This window comes from Squalius cephalus, assembly GCF_949319135.1.
Source record: "Squalius cephalus genome assembly, chromosome: 3".
NCBI lineage: Eukaryota > Metazoa > Chordata > Actinopteri > Cypriniformes > Leuciscidae > Squalius > Squalius cephalus.
The window spans coordinates 14,115,790-14,136,129 of NC_137124.1; the positions used below are offsets into that span (position 1 = coordinate 14,115,790).

General features: G+C 35.8%; 2 protein-coding genes across 3 annotated transcripts; both read right to left on the bottom strand.

Annotated features, from left to right (window-relative positions):
* Positions 1 to 424: 424 nt before the first annotated feature.
* On the bottom strand, positions 425 to 15,924 carry ubap1lb (ubiquitin associated protein 1-like b). Of its 2 annotated transcripts, none has more exons than XM_079866490.1 (6): positions 15,630 to 15,924; positions 12,873 to 13,015; positions 9,527 to 10,111; positions 6,768 to 6,965; positions 3,465 to 3,566; positions 425 to 2,952 (listed from the first exon to the last, which is right to left on the bottom strand). In XM_079866490.1, the coding sequence occupies exons 2-6, from the start codon at positions 13,002 to 13,004 to the stop codon at positions 2,818 to 2,820; spliced, it is 1,152 nt and encodes a 383-aa protein (XP_079722616.1). In that variant the 5' UTR covers positions 13,005 to 13,015; positions 15,630 to 15,924; the 3' UTR covers positions 425 to 2,817. The 2 variants fall into 2 exon arrangements, with proteins under 2 accessions (XP_079722616.1, XP_079722617.1); XM_079866491.1 differs by having other exon boundaries at positions 15,596 to 15,677.
* A 348-nt stretch (positions 15,925 to 16,272) lies between these two features.
* On the bottom strand, positions 16,273 to 20,095 carry pdcd7 (programmed cell death 7). Its single transcript, XM_079866863.1, has 5 exons — positions 19,055 to 20,095; positions 17,817 to 17,955; positions 17,484 to 17,714; positions 16,900 to 16,987; positions 16,273 to 16,805 (listed from the first exon to the last, which is right to left on the bottom strand). The coding sequence occupies exons 1-5, from the start codon at positions 20,018 to 20,020 to the stop codon at positions 16,685 to 16,687; spliced, it is 1,545 nt and encodes a 514-aa protein (XP_079722989.1). The 5' UTR covers positions 20,021 to 20,095; the 3' UTR covers positions 16,273 to 16,684.
* Positions 20,096 to 20,340: the final 245 nt, after the last annotated feature.

Consider the following 20,340-nt stretch of genomic DNA (forward strand, 5'->3'; position numbering starts at 1 on the left):
GGTGTTTGTAGCATCAAGCCTCTCTTTCCTTCGATAAAAGGCTGATCAAATCAGTTCATTCGATTAGTCAACTAATGCTTCATTTGTGTTAAATGTGAGTAACATTTAATTTCTCACACACTGCCAGAACAACACAGAACCATTTGAAGGCAAATGTGATATGATTGATGGGATATAAACAGGCTCTATTAATCTTCACCAATGACTGATGGTCATTAAAGTGCATGTTGCCATGGTTACGTAAGACCAAAATATAGAAACATTTCCTGTTTTTATATCAAACAAGCCATCTGTAAAACTCCATCCCTGGTGTATCCATACCAGAAGCGCCAGGGTCAGACAAGGCCGCAAGGAAAGAGCGCAGAACCTTGAAGACTGTGAGAGAAAGTTTAAGATCAGCTGGGAGGCAAAGGAGAAACACGATCATCACAAAAGATACTTTATTCATACAATCACTTATGACCTCAAAAACTGTAACCGTGTGGAGACTCTTTGACTGCTCAAACACTCAAGATCCAGACATTCCTGCATGCTTTCGTAACTATTGTAGAAGCTCCACTCATTACATGCGAACCTGAAGACACACTGATAACTAATCATGTTACCACAATGAAAACATTGTGTCCAACCTTTGGCAGCCGAACAACAGAATGTATAGATCTTGGCAGGACGTCGCTATTCACTCATGGTGTCTGGCAGCAGCTGTTTAACATTGAAGGTAACATTTTATAGGAACATTGCCATACGATAATGTTCACAAATACCAAAGTGAAACTAACAGATGAAAGCATGTGTTGACCTCACACAGATTTCAAAATATTTTTCTGAAATGTGCATATTGTTTAGATTTGTTTTTTCTTCCAAACATTTGACTGAAATTTCATATTGAGTTGTCATTTTTTGTTTACAGTGATAATCTAGTTACTGATGCCATTGTTGGAACTCAGCAACAATCTGAGCACACTGAACCACTTAAATAACTGTCTGACACATACATAAGAAATGTAATATTTATATACATTGCATGAGGGATTCCCAAACGTGGGTTTGTGAGTTGATGAAAAGCTATTCATTAATTAAATCATAAAATGTAAAGTTAAACCTAAAGTTTTCAGCATTTTATCAGTAGGGAATTAAAAAACCATTGTCAACTAAACACAGACTGAAAGGTCTCCCTGCAATTTTCCACCAAAATAAAAGCTCAAGGGTTTAACGCCTGAAAGTGAAGAATAACATGTTTAATGATCACATATTCATGTTATTTTAAGGTACAATATAATTACAATAGTATATTTGCCTTAATTTTTTATAGCATAAATAAATACATAAATAGATAAATAATAATGTAAAAACAATTTTTTTTCTTTTTCTTCTTCTTATTTCTATCACTGAGGTGATTTCTTAGTTTATCATACTGCAGTTCAAATCATATTCATAATATATGCCAAAATAATCACACTATATTTTTGACCAAATCGTGCAGTCCTAGACTGTAAATAAATAAATAAAAACACTTACAAAAAGATGAAATATTTGTTTTCCTGCATGTCATTTGACCATTAACCAACATTAAAAGAACCGTAAAAATTATTGTTAAATCTATCGTTAAATTGAAATATTAACTTAAAATCTCAGGGGGTATACAGTCATGGTCAAAATTATTGGCACCCTTGGTCAATATAAACAAAGCAACCTGTAAAATTTTGCATTAATCCCTTTTATCTTTAATTAAAAACAATTCACAAAAATTTAACCTTTCATTGAAGTAAAATAATTGAAAATATGAGGAAATCACATTATTAAATAAATGTTTTTCTCCAATACATGTTGGCCACAATTAATTGCACCCCTTTATTCAATACTTTTTGCAACCTCCTTTTACCAAGATAACAGCTCTGAGTTTTCTCCTATAATGCCTGATGAGTTTGGAGAACACCTGACAAGAGATCAGAGACCATTCCTCCATACAGAATCTCTCCAGATCCTTCAGATTCACAAGTTCATGTTGGTGCTTCTCTTTAGTTCACCCCACTCATTTTCTATAGGGTTCAGGTCAGGGAACTGGATGGTCACGGCTGAAGCTTCATTTTGTCATCAGTGACACATTTTTGTGTTGATTTGTCCTGATTGAAGATCCAACCGTGGACAAGAGGTACTTTTTATCCCTGTTAGCACTAAACACATCTGGTGGGATTGCTGCCAAAAAGCTCTTTTTTAGTTTCATCTGACCATAGAACCAGGTCCCAATTGAAGTTCCAGTCGTGTCTGACAACTGAATATGCTGGAGTTTGTTTTTGGATGAGCGAGGAGGATTTTTCTTGAAAACCTCCCAAACAACATCTGTTGATTATTTTTGATAATTTTTTTTAGGCTTTCTGACCCCAAGACCCCCTCGATTTATTTTTACAGCCATCTTTGAATACATTTATTAAGAGTGGCAATAATTCTGACCATGACTGTATGCATGTATATTTATATGTATGTATGTATATATACATATACATCCATACATATAACAATGCATAACAATTCTAATGCATTTCACAAAGTCAATTAATTTGATGAATTCCAAGGATGTTTGTTTAACATTTCTATAAATAAAGCAAAGGTTTGACTGCTATGGAAAACACTATAACAACGTGTTGTTACAGAGTCATTCTCTGGTGCAGATTGTCAAACTGTGCTTCTCCCCAAGGCCTCAACACATCATGTCTAGAATGCGCAACGAATAAACACAGTTCAGCATATGATATATAAGCAACAGCTATATGAGCTCTGTGAACAGCTAGAATTCACTTAATCATATCATCGACTGGATCAGGCCACGCGGGTCATGAGTTCCTCCAGGGCTCGCTCTCGGTGGTTCTCATGCACGAGAAGAACCTCTTTAATGGCGTTCTGCTGGAAGCCCATTTCATTAAACTGAGCAAGAAGGTGAAGGAACTCCTCAGCCTAAAATAGAGGAAATATATATGTTAAAATATACAGTTCCATTCAAAAGTTTGGGGTCGGTAAGATTTTTTTAAAATGTTTTTGAATGAAGTCTGAACAGTAATATTGTGAAATATTATTACAATTTAAAACAACTGTTTTCTATTTGAATACATTTGAAAATGTAATTTATTCCTGTGATGTAAAGCTGAATTTTCAGTATATTCCAGTCTTCAGTGTCACATGATCCTTCAGAAATCATTCTAATATGCTGATTTGCTTGCTCAAGAATCATTTCTGATTATTATCAATGTTGAAAAGAGTGTGCGGCTTAATATTTTTGTGGAAATTGATTTTTTTCCCCCACAGGATTGTTTGATGAATAGAAAATTCAAGCATTTATTTGAAATCATAAAAGCCTTTACTGCCATTTTTGATCCATTTAATGCATCTTTGATGGATCTTACTGACTCCAATCTTTAGAATTCTGGTACTTTCTGAAGAACAAAAAGTTGAATTGGCTCAATACATACCTTGGTCTCACAGTTTTGAAACATCTCGAGAGCTTCTTCAACCTGACTTTCATCATGGCCGAGTTCACATAACCGATCGCACGCAACCATATAACGCAAGATCTGCAAGAGAACAAGCAAAAATTCTTCGTACTGTATATGAACCATAGACTGTAAAAAATGTGAACACAAACAGAGAATGGACATCATATTCTTAAGAGGACAGACATTTCATGTTCAGGATCAGATGATATTGTCTGAGAGCAACGTAACAGATCACTTTAACTATAGGAACGAGATTGAAGAAAAGCCCTCTGAGATTCTCAGACACTTACTGAAAACAAGGCCAAGTTGTAATGGACTTTGGGGAAGACTGGTTTATCCTGTACCACTAAGTAATTAGATAAACTGATTGGGTTATAAGGCTGTGTACTGTGTGTACGTCATCATTGATATGGACTATGATCATTAGCTGAATCTGAGCCGTTATAAGTCATGATAAGATTTTATGTCAGGTTCAGAGTGGACTGAAAGCAGAGCGGTGTGAAACGTGAGAAGCGTGTGGATAAGAGCGATGGAGGACCGGCTGGTCTGTTTAATCTGTGTAACAAGATGAGCTTGGTTGATTCAAATCTGATCATCCGTCCCACCAGCTGTCTGATGTTGTCATGCTGAGCGGGCCACTGGGTAACTGAGGATACTGACAAATATAAACTCATCAAGTCTCTCTGCCCAGTCAGTCAATGACTTCACAGACACATCATCACATCCTTTCAGGGCTTTCAAGTAATATAATGATCTAGAACAAATTCAAGTTAGTTTTAATTTGGACAAAGCCAAGTAAATATGTAATGATTGCCATGCTTAATACTTGGTACATCTTAATTTTTTTAAGTTGTAAATAAATAAATAACTAAAAAGATTATTAGAGTAAGTTTTACAAGAAAAAAACTATTCCAGCCTTTCTACTTCAGAATTTCATTGTTAAATCCGATGTGTTTACTTGTCGTTTGTCGAAATTTACTAGCAATTTAAGAGTGTTAAGAATTGTTTCAACGTAAATCCTAAACCAATTTTTTTTCAGTATTGAAATGAAATCATAAGCTGAAAAAAACCCTGACATTTATTATAAATAAATATTAATAACTTATAAAGTTTCTATTATTATTATTATTATTATTATTAAACTTAAAAAATAAAAAAATAAAATAAAGAATAATAATTACAACAACAAATTAATACATTCCTAATAATTTTACGACATCTATCAATCAGATATCATATGCAGTCAAAAATGAATGAAGGCTTCTTAGTAGACAAGATGTGATGCAAATATTTAATTTTTTATGGTATAAATATCGGGTCAGTATTGAAAATCTATCCATTCACTTAAAGGAATAGTTCACCAAAAAATGAAAATGTTGTCATTATTTACTCACCCTTGGCCTAAAAAATGTCTAACCTGTGACCTGACTGGTCACATCTAAATTTTTCAATTGGCCCAAGTAAAATTCTGTAAATTTAATTTTATTACTTACAGAATTTCACTTGGGCCAATTGAAAAATTTAGATGTGACCAGTCACTAGAAAATTTTGAGTTGGGGAGGTTGGACATTTTTTACAGTATAAAAAAAACAGTTGATGAACCCCATTGACTTCCATAGTATTTTTTTCCATACTATGGAAGTCAGTGGGGTCCATTACCTGTCTGGTTAACAACATTCTTAAAACTATCGCTATTATTAATATAATTTTACATAGATCAATAAAGAACAGAGCAGCTTTTAATGTCTCTTCAGCAAACTTCTCAGGTGATTTACTGTAAGTCTTTTCTCATGGCCACTTTTAAATAAACTTCAATGTAATCTTCCCACAATGCCCAACATCATTAATGAAATTGGCTTCATGTTAATGATTAAGTGTTCTCCTGAGGGAACCTTTGTAATGCTGAGAACTAGATACTAGCACATTGTGGAAACTTCAGGGGGATCTGGTGTCTATTTTTGTTGATTTTTTTCCCCTCCTCGTAACCAGAATCAGATTAAAGAGGATGGAACCAGATGTTTTGCTGTGACACAGAGCTGAAACTGAAGCACACAGGGATTGTGAGTAAAACCTCTGGCAATAATATCTGACGTTCCTTAAGTTTGTCCAGATCAATACAGAATATCTGAATATTAAAAATCACAGAGCAGGTGATTTCCAAACCTTCTTCATCCTGGATGGACATATGTCTTCACTGACATTTTGTTGCGAACATTGTAGTAGTGAACTCATAAAAGAATAGAATTTAATATAACAGAATTTAATATATCTAAAAAAAAGAAGCTCCAGATGTGAGTGACACAAAAATATTTGCTTTAGTATTTGAAATGCTTTTTTAAAGTCTACCACCATACACATCTGAGAGATATGTATGGACTGAATATCGCACGGTATACACTTCATTCAAAAGTTTGGGTTGGTAAATTGTTTTAAATGTTTTTGAAAGAAGTCTCATGCTTGAGTAATATAAAAGTCACCAAACTATGAAATAACACAAATGGATTATATAGTGACATATACATTAATTATTACATTAAAAATATTATATTTCAGCTTTTTCTTCAAACTCTGCACACTTCGTACATTGACTAAACCAACTTCAGTTGTTGATTGCTTCTTCATTAATCAGTTCAGTTAATACATTTCAATGTAGTGTTAGTTTAGTATTATTTATATACTATTATAGCATTTATTATTATATTTAAATTGCTTTTATTCTGATATTTTTATATTTTTATAAGTTTTAGGTTTTTTAAACTTATATTTAGCTTTAATTTTATTTAAGTTTTAGTAATTTTAGTGCTACAACTGATTTTATTTTAGTTATTTGCTATTTAGTAATTTAGATTTTAGTTAAGGCAACATTTCTAATTTCCATTAATTCAAATTTTTAATTTAATTTAATTTTAATAAGGTTTTTATCTATTTATATTTATATTTTATATCAGTATTTATTTCAATTTTAAAAAATTATATCATCAAAATATCAGTTTTATAAAGCATTTTAAACCTAGGATCCATGTATATTTACCTATAAAATTAATTTCAAGCATTTATGCATTATGTTTTTTATGATTATATGAAAAACAAATGTGGTCAGGTGTGTCCAACTGGTGCATGTTCTTTACTGGCAACCCAGCATGCACTTCATTGACCTTCCCCAGCGACACACAGGGGAGAAAATCTCAGAAGAGAATCTCAGCATTGCATCTTGAGCCCCAAACGAATCCCAGCTCACATTTCAACAGTGAAGCCCAGTAACAGATCTCCCTCACTGACCTGCTCTGGACTTTGCTGGCCAGTCTTCTGGAGGGCGATGATGGCCGTACGGAGAGGGTAGCCCTGCTCGGTCACGGCCGCCAGCAGCTCCCTCTCTTCTGGGCTGAGAGCGGAGAGAAGCTCCACCGAAGAGTCCAGGACGGCAGCGTGGGAATTGAGTGGCCGTGATGGGGCCAAGGGGGAGGATGAACCCTGGGCCTGGAAAAAACAACAACAGTGCCTCATGGTCACAGTACCCTTGAGAGATGAGGGCAGGAAACACAATACTAAGAAAATCTAGAATGATAAACACACTCTTGCTGGTGCAAGTTTTAAACCAGACTTAAAAACAATGTTAGAAAATGGCGAAAAATACCAGTAAACTGCAAACCTTAACCTTCGTTTAAATACTCTCCTCCCATACATTTTGCATCTGAAAGGGAAACACCTACAAATGCATTTGCATTTGCAATAAGGTCAACCGCAAAAACAACTGTCCACACCTTTTCAGCGCTAATTTTTTAACTGCGTAAATCCTGACAGTTGTTTTTTTAACACCAAAAGAGGGCTTGTGCTGGCGCAGGCTAATCTGGCCCTTAGTGTATTCAAGATATCCATTTTATCAGTATGTGTATTTCCTGAGAATCAATCCCATGACCTTGGTGTTGCTAATGCCATTCTCTACCAGCTGAGCTACAGGGACATAAACTAAAAAAAGGAATTAAATAAAGCCTGGAAGAAATGTCTAACCATGGAATGAAACAACAGCAAAGGCCAGGAAACTTTTCTGGAAAATGCATGTAACTCTTTCACGGTTCATGTTAAAACAAAAAAGGAAAACTCTAAATGTAATGAAAAACTACAAGCCCCCCTGCCGTACTCGGTGCACCGTGACCGCGCAGCCTAGCAGGAGATGATGTCATGGGCATTAATAACAAGTTGGATTAGACTGTCAACAAAGGCGTAACCTTGAATCGTAGCTTTGCTGAGAGAGACATTTCCAGAGAACTTCCACTCGCTAATCCAGACGAATTTGTTGCAGCTTGGGAAGATTCCAGGAGAAGACTTAGCACTCACTATTATTAGCTAGTTCATCTTCTGAGACATTAAAAAAAATGTGCACCAAAAAAAACCCACAGAAGTACTTTGGAGAAGTCATTCATGTCTAATATCTGAATGAATTGAGATGCTCTGGCGGTCATTTCATGAGGAGAAACAAAATACCTCGCAGTCACAGTGTGACATATCACCACAGGATTTTCAATGAATCCGTATGGAAAGTGGTGAGAAGTGACTAAATGCTTCTGGATCACATCTCTGATCTTTTGCTTAAGTGATTAAAATACCTTTCTGGACTTAATTGGAGGCATGCCAGTTCAAATATATTTATAGTAGGGTCTACAGTTGCCTTCTAAGGACAACTCTTATTGTGGGCTCTGAACTATTAAAAACTTCAGTGAATTGACATCTATGAGAAGGTCTTCTTCATAAACATACAATTTTTTTTTGCAAATAGATTAACGAAATGAGTTGTCTCTGTCGGGTTGTCTGTGTTTATAGCCCTAAAGAGTACAAACTGTAATTTCTGGTACATCAAAAACGTACCCAAACAAGTCCAGTAAAGGGAAGTGTCGTTTATTTAACGTGTTTATTGTTTCAGAGCCACTAACGACCTGCTGTTTGCAGTAAATTTGAACCGCACCTTTTGGCATCCAGATAAACCATGTTTCTGTTTTTATTTCATTACACTTGGTACTCGACTGTGCATTAGCTTGTAGTAAAATCTATACAGATGTATCAGATATACAGATGTTTTTGAGATTGATAGAGATAGGTGGGTACAAACTAGTTTCGTACAGTTGAGTTCATTTAAAAAAACAAAAAAAACAATGTAAGCAATTTATTTTGTAATAGAAATCTGGGCAAAAGTCATGAAGAGTATTCAGGAGCCTTTAATACTATTGCTAAGGTCCCAAATGGTATAGGCCTACTTGATTTGTGTTCTTGTGACCTTCACTTACGCGCATTTGTGAAGTCTACAAGACCATAGGGTGTCCCATTTGTAATTTTAGGTTTCAAAAAGGGTGCTCACAAGCCTTACCTTTGCATTAACTATGCGTCATTTTAATACCAAAGCGCGAGAGTAAGAATACCGCAAGATCTGAGGATGTCAGCAAGTGGCAGCAGGTCTAAAATAGCAGTAAATACACAGGTGAAGGGCAGTTTAAAGAGGACCAATTATGCCTTTTTACCTTTTCAATGGTTAGTGTGTAATGTTGCTGTTTGAGCATGAAAAAGGTCTGCAAATTTACAAAGTACAAAGTTCTCTATTTCAGTGCGCACTGTTTCTGAACTCCCTGAATCACCTCGATTGTTGTCTTGAGTTTTCTTCCAGGATTATACATGCCAAAATATTCCTTATTTCAAATAATACTCTCCCCAAGACATACGCCAAATAAAGGAGGTGAGGCCAGATGAGTTGCGTTATAGTGTGTTATCATGTCCAAGAGACTGTTTTTTCCACCCCAGAACTAACGTGACCCATCCGACCAATCAGAATTTCCCAGACCAATTTCCCAAAAGCATCGCAAACCTAAGCAGATTGTAGAACCATTGCCACCAATGTTCTCTACGATCAACTTCGCGAGAGAAATGCAGCCAAGAGCTTAACTGACAGAAGAGATGTGATGCAACAATGTAAAAAATAAGATGTTTTAAGGCATTCAAGCATGAAAACTTATTCTAGTAGACCCCAAAAACAAAATCAGAAGATGTTGTACCTTTAGAGCGGGTCTGTTGATGCATTCAGATTGCAAGCGGTTGGTGTTTTCTGCGGGACAAGCATTAGTAGAGCCAGCAGAACTCTGACTCCTCTGGAAGCTCCTTCGGGATGAGTAAGGCCCGCAGAGGGAAGACTGTCGGGAGTTCCCCACACGCTGTGCGGAGAGGCCGCAAGGTGAAGGCAGGTTGAGGAAGTTTGATGATCCACAACTGTGCAAGTTTTTCAACCCTGGTCCTTGTCTTGGCAAAGCAAAATCACTCCGTTTGGGCTGCGCTTCACCCTCGCCAAGAGTGGCCCCATCTTCTTCTGTAAAGTCTTCGTCTTCAGAGTCAGAAATGGTGAATTTGACCCGAGCGTTCATTGCGCGGTAGTGGTCCGCGTTTAGGCTGCGGCTGCGGGGACGTGGGTTGGGTTCCCAGAAGTCACTGCTCCAGCGGCTGGCTAACCTGCTCTCCTGAGGGCTGCTGAACATCATCCAGTACGGAGGACAGGTCGCCGTCAGCTCACAGGGAGAGCGGGGACTGAGGGTTGGATATCCGCCCTGGAGACCTGTGAGAACCCAGTTCTCCAGGCTGAACTCATACTGAAACAACAAAACACAAAAGAGACATCTTTAGATTTGAGTATCCAGTCAAGTCTAGTCACCTTTATTTATATAGCGCTTTATACAATACAGATTGTTTCAAAGCAGCTTTACAGAGATAAACAGGAAAATAATGCATTTCGGCTGTTGTTCAGTCACACACTAACATTAATGTTCAGTTTCACACACTTACATTAGTTTCAAACATCATCTGATGACATCTAAACCAATGTTTTAAACTTGGAGTTCACACACCATATCTTCATCAAAATGGAGCCAAATAGGAACATGCCAACCTTGTTATGACTAAAAAAAACACCATGTATATTTAACTTGCAACCCTATTGCAATCTCCATTTTTTTATGGAATGTACAGACCAGGAGTATCACTCTTGACATCATAAACACAATTTTGAAAGAAAAACAAATAGTTGTCCGGTATGAGCCTTGGCTTTGCTAAATCTATTGGCCAGTTGCATTAACTGCTTAGACAGGTCTTACAAGTCAGTCATCAACTTTTTTTTGACAATTAAGACACAGTCTTAACATTGTGTGGCTGTTTATAAAACTACCCTATAACTGTTATAGACGAATAACAAACAGTTGTACTTGTCTTGGTAAATAAATGAATCATGGCTGACTGCACAGCAGTCCACACAACACTAGTTACTAAAAACAAGCTTTTGTGTAGTTCTGCATCCAGACCACTAGGTGTCAGTATAAAGTCAAAGGCCACTTATATTGACATAAAAAATAAATGCTTACATGTTTAGGTTCAACACAACAAGGAATAATTCCCCATAACTGCATAAATACTGGACTGACAAGCCCCATGATTTGACTATAGCAACATATAAATGTATGCTATGAGCTATTGCAATGGGAATCCTTATGAATATTAGTAACATCTGCCATTATCAGCATTATGGATCATAGTGAACATAAAACAGATGTGCAAAACACCACCAGCCAAATATTACACAATAACTTGCATTGCATTCAAGTCCTTAATGCAAAATTAAGCGTGCAATGCTCCAAGGCAGGTACACAATGTTGTACTTGGACAGACGTGGGACAAATGACTAAGAATTTACACAAACTCAAGTTCAGCACATAGCCATAAAAGGTCCACATTAGCTTATTTCTGATTAGATTGTAATAACCTTTGACAGCAATATGTTTTCTTTACAAATACCTTGACCAGTAACACACAAACCCTTAGGAATTTTAGGCATTTTATCCCAATGGATCTACAGTACCAATTACATCAACAATATTACATAGATTGCTGACGGCCAAGAACTTTTTTTTTTACCCTTATTGTTTTAGGTTTTGTAATCAGAGATATAATTATACTGTTTTTGACATGGTCCCTATGTTGACCGCACACCTCCAAGATAAATAAACAGCATACTAGAAAGATCATATGTCAGTGTAATTAGAGAGTAGCCTAATCACAGATGTGAATGGGTTAGAGGTAGCAGGGATACACTTACACCAAGTGTCTTTGTATGTTCCCATGTCCTTTTTAGTGACAGCCTGCACTCAGTGAAAATTACATTAAGTAATTGCTGTAATCACTGGATGCATTGGCAAATTACATTGAGCTTAATGCGGTTTATGCACGTCGCAGATGCTCTGTTGGGAATGCTCTTGAAGATCTCAGAAACGCATACAGTAATTTAGCATTAGTTCAGAACTCAGAGTTCCTAAGAGAAGTGCCTCCTCTCGATCTGTTCTGCGTCTTTAACGTTATAAAGGCTGCAAAAAGTACAGTACCTTTAAAAGTTTGGGTATTTTTGTATATGTTACAAAGAACTTTTAGATTTATTTTGAAATTTCTATGTATTAAAGAATCCTGAAAGAAGGATCACGGTTTCCACAAACATTTTAAGCAGCACAACTGTTATAAATCACACAAACAGTACTAATAAATGTTTCTGGAGCAGCAAATCAGCATATTAAAATGATTTCTGAAGGATCATGTGACACTGAAGACTGGAGTAATGATGCTAAAAGTGGCTTTGCATCACAGGAATAAATTACATTTTCAAATATATTCAAATAATTTTTCACAATATTTCTGTTTCTGCTATATTTTTGATTAAATGCAAATTTGGTGAGCAGAAGAGACTTATTTCAAAAATATATATATGTATATAGACAAATTCTTAAGCCACATTTAAAATTGTCACTGCCTCATGAAACAAAATATAAAACTAAAATGGAGGCTCTAGACTCAGTGTTTTTCTCCAGAGAATAATAGTTATGTCAGTTTTCTCTTCTAGAGTTTGACAAAATCAAAGTCCACAATAAAAATTCAAAGATTTCAATATGAACTCAATGTGAGCAAGATTTCACATCCAATTTTCCCAAGAGCAAATGACCTCCATCCAAATTTATTTTATGGATATATACTATACTGCACGTCAGCAATTTGTATCTGTTTATTTCTCCCAAGTAGAAAAACTGAGACAAAGTTGATATACTCTTCGAAAGGAGGATAAAAGATATTTGGATGCTTTCAGGTTGTCAAGCATAAGTGGAACATTACTGAACTGAGGAGAATTGACTTCATACATTTAATTTAAAAATGCCTTGGGACCAGCTAGCTAAAAGTAATCCCAAAAATGGCTTGGGAAAAGAATAGCTGTAGTTTGTTTTCAGATATTAAAAGCGTGATAAGAGTCCAAATACTTTTTGAAGCCACTTGATAACGTCAGGTCAGAAACATGCAGTTTAGAGACAGGAAGTATCAGACCTCAGTTTCCTGCAGTATCTTCAGGTAGTCGGGCAGAGTGATTTCTGGAGCTGTGAGGAGCTCAACCTCTTCCTTTGCATCCTCAAGGACGCCGAGTGGGATCTTGAAGGGAACCTCATCCAGACAGGACATTTCACCCCTATCTGAAAACAGAAATGGCATGCAACAAATAAAAGAACCGACTGAAACCAAACTGAACAATCTCACACAGTCCACTATTGATCAAAAGTTTTTGAGAGAAACATCTCATGTTCACCATGACTACATTTTTTTTATCACAAATTCAGTAAAAACTTTATTATTGTGATATGTTAGGTTTTATATTTTAAAATGTACTTTTATTCCTGTGATGGTAAAGCTGAATTTTCAGCATCATTATTCATAATACATCATTACTGTACATCATTACATGTACGTCACATGATCCTTCAGAAATCACTCTAATATGCTGATTTGCTGCTGAAGAAACAATTATTAATATTATCAATGTTGAGAACAGTTGTGCTTCTTCATATTTTTGTGGTAACTTATGCACAATCATTCAAAAGTTTGGGGTATGAATTATATTTTTAAAAATTAAAATTATTTTATTTAGCAAGGATGCATTAAATTGATCAAAAATGACAGTAAAGGGATTTATATTGCTACAAACGATTTCTATTTCATTTAACTTTCTATTCAAAGATTCCTGAAAGAAATGTTACACTATTTCCACAAAAATATTAAAAATGGGTTTCAACATTGATAATAATAATAACTGCACACCAAATCAGCATATGCTTTCTGAAGGATCATGTGACACTGAAGACTGGAGTAATGATGCTGAAAATTCAGCTTTGCATCACAGGAATAAATTACATTTTAAAACATATCCAAATAAATAAAAAAACAGTTATTTTAAATTGTTATATAATTTTATAATATTATGGTATTTTTGATCAAATAAATACAAAAACATTTTCAAGACTTTCAGTATTGTAACAATGCATGAAAACCCCACATAGTTGCATGTTTTTCCCCCCGTTCCAGCTTCTCAGAAAACATCTAGAACTGAAACGTCTCTATATTTGTTTACCTGTCCCTCAATAGTAAGGAGACTAGAGGATTATGGATTAAAGATTACGGAGACTTGACCACCTGACTCTCAATATCACCGCCATGTGCAGAGACACATGCTCTTATCATATGTTTACCTGTCAGAAACCTTAGTGGGAAAAGTGCATTTTTCTCAAGACTTTGTCAGAGTGGTTATAGAAATGATCTGCATAAAATCAGACCCAACGTTATTGGAAAAGTCCTAGTTTCCTATAGTAGTCTGATGTGTCCTGCACCATATGGCCTGCTGAAGCTCTTCACTATGGCAAAGCGCTGGGACAGCAGCTCAGATCTGATCCTAAAATGCTGCTGCGCACCTTTTTCACCAGATGGTTTTAGATTTTTAAACTGAGCCGAGTCTTAACAGCCAGATGCTTGGTAAGCTCTTAAGTTGTTTTCCTTCTTGTGTAGGAAAGAACAATGAAAAGTTCAATAAGTTGTGGTATTCTGCCTAAACCACAGACAGAGGAGACTGGGTGTGAGCGAATAATCTACCATGATGCTATATGAGGACTTCCATTAAAGATGAAAGATCAGGTCTAGTACGATGTGCTTTCCTGATACTTGAGAAAACACCTTTCAGTCAAAACCCTACTGAAATAAACACTTAATAGTTCACCCCTAAAGTGAAAATTCTGGCATCATTTACTCACCCTCAAGTTGTTCCAAACCTGTATGAGTTTTTCTTCCGTTAAACACGAAAGAAAATATTTTAAAGAATGCCGGTAATCAAACAGTTGATGGTAACCATTGACTTCCATAATAGGAAAAATACTATATAGAGGTCAATGGGTGCCCTCAACTGTCTGGTTACCAACATTTTTAAAATATTTTCTTTTGTATTAAACAGAAGAAAGAAACTCATACAGGTTGGGAACAACTTGAGGGCGAGTAAATGATGACAGACTCTTTCATTTTTGGGTGAATTATCCCTTTAAGTATATATACACTACAAAGATATTTCACAAAGCAGAAAATTAAACAGATTCATGTTAAATGTAAACAAATAAATAATAATATATATTTATTAGAAATGTATTTGTTTTAAAAAAAAATCTGTTTTAAAATATACACTTATACTGTAAAAAAATGTAAAACTCCACTGTGCTAAAATGAGGATGCAGTATATTATAGTGGTGTAAAAATGTTTGTTTTATATTATATTTGAAATTTTACACATTTCTTTATTTAAATACAATAAAACAATTATAAATGTATAAAATAATTAAATCATATATTCATTTTATATTGTATTACACTGTAAAAAAATATATTTTTTCAAATTGTAAATTGAAGTACATTTTAAAAGAAAATACTATTTCCGTCTTTCCAAATTTCATGTTTAATTCAATGCGTTACTTGCTGTTTCTTTGTAATTCTTTGTGAAATTTACTAGCAATGTCTGAGTGAAAACCGTTTTAAAATCCCACACCCAATTTCTCCTTCAATGAAACTGATAAACAAAGACATTTATGAAAATAATGCATTTAACAGCATTAAAACGTACAAAGAGTTTCAAATTAATTTAGACTTTTTAAACAAACATCCACATGAAGCAACCACCATTGAGTTGATCAAATATTCTTTAAAACAATTGTTCTTTAAATATATTAGCCATTTCACTTAACTCAAAAACAGAAGTTTTAATAAATGTTTCCTCACCCGTCTCCCGTGTCAGTTGTGTGATGAGGACAGTGTTATCGTCACTCTGTAGAGACGTGTGTGTTGACTACCTCTGCTCCACTAATCCAATGACTAAACACACCGACATTGGCTGTTAACCTGAGCCGCTCACACCTACAGGAAATCTACCTGAAGCATCCACATTTAGAAAACCACCATGGAAACACTTTATTTTACTCTAAACTATTATTTTGTCATGTGAAATATTACACACAGGTAATGTATCTGAACATATCTAGATGCGTTTTCATTCATAAACACACTGAACATGGCTGTATTAAGCAGATCACAGAAAATCACTGTGATGTAATCGGTCTTTTGGCTTTTTCACAGAAGTCAACATGTGACGTGTTTTGAAGGACTACTAATAGATGGATCATCCTCCAAATAAATGGATGAATCTCAGTAAATAACCTATACAGTTCATACATCACCCCAAAATAAATAATTATAGTTCCATTGTAACATTATTTTCATGAAAATTAAGCACATTGCCCCATCCTCATTACTGTAATGCATATACATATATATATATATATATATATATATATATATATATATATATATATATATATGTGTGTGTGTATGTAGGCATTGTATGTATGTATACACACAGAGTATATATGTGTGTGTGTCATTTATAAATTATAGTAGTATTTGTTCTACTGCGTTTAGTTTTAAGGGTATGTAAATAACAAAATATCATTATTTCAGTAATTTTACAGTGTAATATAGTATTGCAGCAATGAGAATCTAATGAAAATGACCACTGAGAATAATGAGAATTACAGAAAAATATGCAGAAAAATTACAGTAAAACACATTAATGAGAATTTGGGGAAAATGCAATTAACTGTCATGAAAAAAAGTGTCACAATGTAAAAAATCTAAATGGTCCTCAAAAAAAGCTTTTTTTTTGGGAGAAATGTTTTCGTAAAATTCACTAAAATTAGCATCACTTAATCTGGCCACACATTTTCCCAACCAAACGTTTTCCCCCACAAATGTTTGAACAGTCTTTGGGGTCAAGAGTGTCATTTCTCCAGGGCCGTGGCCCAGATGTCGTCGGCTGGCGGGTCGGGCAGAACCCAGCCTCGAGGAACCGACGTGCCGTCAGGGTGCTCGACAGAAACCAGGAACTGATCCCACTCTCTCCTGTCAGGGGAAATGCAATAGGAACACATTCTTTGAGCTTTATCACATTTACTCAGAGTTATTTTTAGAGGTAACTTCTGATTTGAAAATAGACCTTATTTGAATAAGAGCAGGAAGGGAGCGCTCAGCCTGTGTGTAGTAATCATGGAACGGTTGAAGAGGGTGATCAGGTGGCAATTCAGCTAAAAAAAAAGAAAAGAATAGAGTTTACAATCATGTAAATGAACAATTGCACATTTTATTGCATATGAATGAACCTAAAAATAGGGAAACAAGAGCCATATAAATACGACTGAATACAAATATCTACTGTATGTTTATTCTGTACTATTTTAAGATGTGCTGCACCACATATACTCACTGTACATCGAGTGAAGCACACCTTGAAATAGTACAGGGACAGAAAACTGGCTATACTGCCAACTTGTGGTGTCCTCAGAAAAAACAAACCCTAATAGATTAAGGATCAGAAAGCTTGGTCAGGACCTGGATGTGTTTCTCTCATAGACACTAACGGCCAAAAGTTTGGAATCAGTACGATTTTTTTTTATGTTTTCTCTTGTGCTCATCGTGGCTGAATCTATTTTATCAAAAAAGTAAAAATAGTAATATTGTGAAATATTATTACAATTTAAAATAACTGTCTATCTATCTATACATACTCAAACCCAGTGTTACCTCCAAACAACATTGCGTCCACCTCTCGCTTCTTCTGCAAGAGCTTCTCTTTTTCTTTCTTCAGTCGTTTCTCGCGGTCTCGTTTGCGTTCCTCTTCCTGCTCTCCCTCCAGCATGACTCTCAGAGCTTTCTCCTCTGTCGCGTAGATGGCCGTGCGTTTACGTATCAGACTCCTCAACCGCTCCAGGTGACCATCAAATATGTCATCACTCGCTTTTCCCGGAAACATGCCTGTTAAAATTGGAAAAATTCCAAGGAAATTAAGCATTAAAGTATGGTTATACAAACTTTTACATTAAATTGTGCAAACAAAATCGTATTTTTATGTTTTACCTTTCCTGGCTGCCGCCTCTTTCCTGAGTTTCCTGAGTTTTTCCAGTGATTTGAGGATGTCCAGCATTCTCTTGGCATCTGCTTGTTTCTTTCTGACCTCTGAGAGAACGGCATCTGCGGCCTGTTTCAACTCTTTCTCCTGAACAACAACACAACTATTAGATCAGGCATCACTGGATGTATAAACTCATACTCTCAAATGTTCACAATAGAGGAAATTCACATATTGATACTGTATACCTGGGAAGTTAAACATCTATAACTAAAATAAGTCAAAAATATTAGTGATGTCAAATGTTTGTTTTACTTTTGTTAGTTAAAGTGATATTAATAAAGACTAGCTAGCATAATGAAAAGTAATATTAAGTGCACAGGGAAAAATATAAACTAAATATAAATAAATATTCCCCCCCAAAAAACATGCCCGATTTGAAATGTAATGATTGCAGAAAGGTAAAAATAAAGAAACACCCATAATATTCTTAATATCCATTCATACCAAAGTAGGGAAATTATTTAAAATGCAAAATATATTTTATTTATGTTCTCTTAACTGAGAAATTTTGAGAAAAGGAAAATACTTGTAATTGTTTTTTTAATCATATTATTCATATAAGATGCAATATAGCATAATTATAAATTGATTAATATTATTTATTACATGGCTTGGCTGAATGTAGAATGCGGTCTGTTATTTCTTGATAACAGACCGTTGCCATGAAGAACAGCGCGTTGCTATGGACGCGGAACGGACTATTTTCTTTAGCGGAAGCAATACAATCGTTTTTAAATCAATAAACTCCTTTTTAAATCAATAATTCGTGGCAAATTGTTTATTTATTTTGTAGGTAGCCATGTAATAAGCGGGATAATGTATAGAGAGGCGGTCGTTATAGCGAATAACAACCCCTTCAGGCTGATTCAAGACCTGTTCAGCCTGTCGGGGTTGTTACTATACATTATCCCGTACATAATATTTCATTTTCGAATAAATCATATTGTATGATATTTTTAATATGGAATCATAAATACATTTAAATATATATATATATATATACATTTAAATATATATATATATATAACTAATAATAAAACTAATAATATAGTATAATACTAATTAATATCAATAACAATAATATTCTATATCATGAAAATGCAACGCATAACGGATAACCCAAAACTGAGGGTGTAGCGCCCCCTATTGGAAGACGCTGATATAAGCTGTCAGTTTTCCTCACTCTGTTCTTCTCCTCCACTTCTTGAATGCGTTTCATCTGCCATTTATCAACCACCGCCTCTCGTTCAGCTCGTCTAGCCTCCCTTTCCAGCTCTTCCTCCTTCAGCTCCACCTTTCTTCTCCTCATCCTGGCCCTCTTCTTGTTGATCTGCAGTACTTTCCTCTTGATGCTGCGAACGCAGTCTGGGTCCTTCAGCTCGGCCAGTCTCTCCTGTATGTGCTTCTTCAGTTCTGCTGCTTTTGACAGCGTACCAATCCAAACATCTTCATTCTCCAAATTATCCTTCAGCATCTGGCACACGATATTTAACTCAGACAGCATTTTAACAGTCCCATACAGCTTTTCTTTGAACTGAGAGATGGGTGGGTTAGATTTGGTTCGCTTTGGTTCACTGGGTTTACTGATTCTTGAACGCAGGAAGCTTTGAATCCACTGCTTATCTCTCAACAGCTGCTTGGTTTCTTCATCACAAGCTGTCATTGAAGTCATTTTACTGTTGTTTTGGTTGTCATCTAGCCAGGATCTATTCGCAGGCTGGTCGGTAAATGAGTAATTTTGGCGGTTGGAGGTGTACATGTGAGCTGAATGATCCGGCCTGATGTTGGACTGGTATGATGGTGGTGCTGAATGTGGATATTGATGTTGATTTGGTGGGAATGGTCCACTGTGATGATGTTCAGGTTGACTCCACTGGTTCTGGAGCCAGTGTGGAGGGTTCTCGATGTGTTGAGGAGGCTCAAAGGTGACTGGAGGTGGTCTGCTCGGGTCGAAGGGTGGAAACTGGGGCCAGTGAGTCTGTACTGGTGCTGTTGGATGCTGATACATGTTCCATGTGTGTCCCGCTGCAGCTGGAGGAGGCATCGGTGGTGGTCCTCCTGCATAACCCGCGCCGCCTGTATACACAGGAGCATTGAAGGGAGGAGGAGGAGGAGCGCCCATGTAACCGAAATGCTGGAAGTTATCCATTATTTCATGCTAGGTGTTTGTTAAAGCGCACAGTTGTGAAGAACGTCCAGAGAGAGTTTCTAACCGGAAGTTGTGAAGAAAGAACTTCCCGCCGAGAAGCCTTCAAAATAAAATCCCCTTCAAAATTAAAGCAGGATGAAAATGAACATTTAGGACACTGTATAACCTGATTATTAATGAGATATTTTGTTGATATTAGATATTAACAAAAGAAGATATTTTGAAGAATGTCGGTAACCAGACAGTTGATGGACTCCATTGACTTCCATAGTATTTTTTTTTCTGCTCTGAAAGTCAATGGGGTCCATTAACCGACAGAA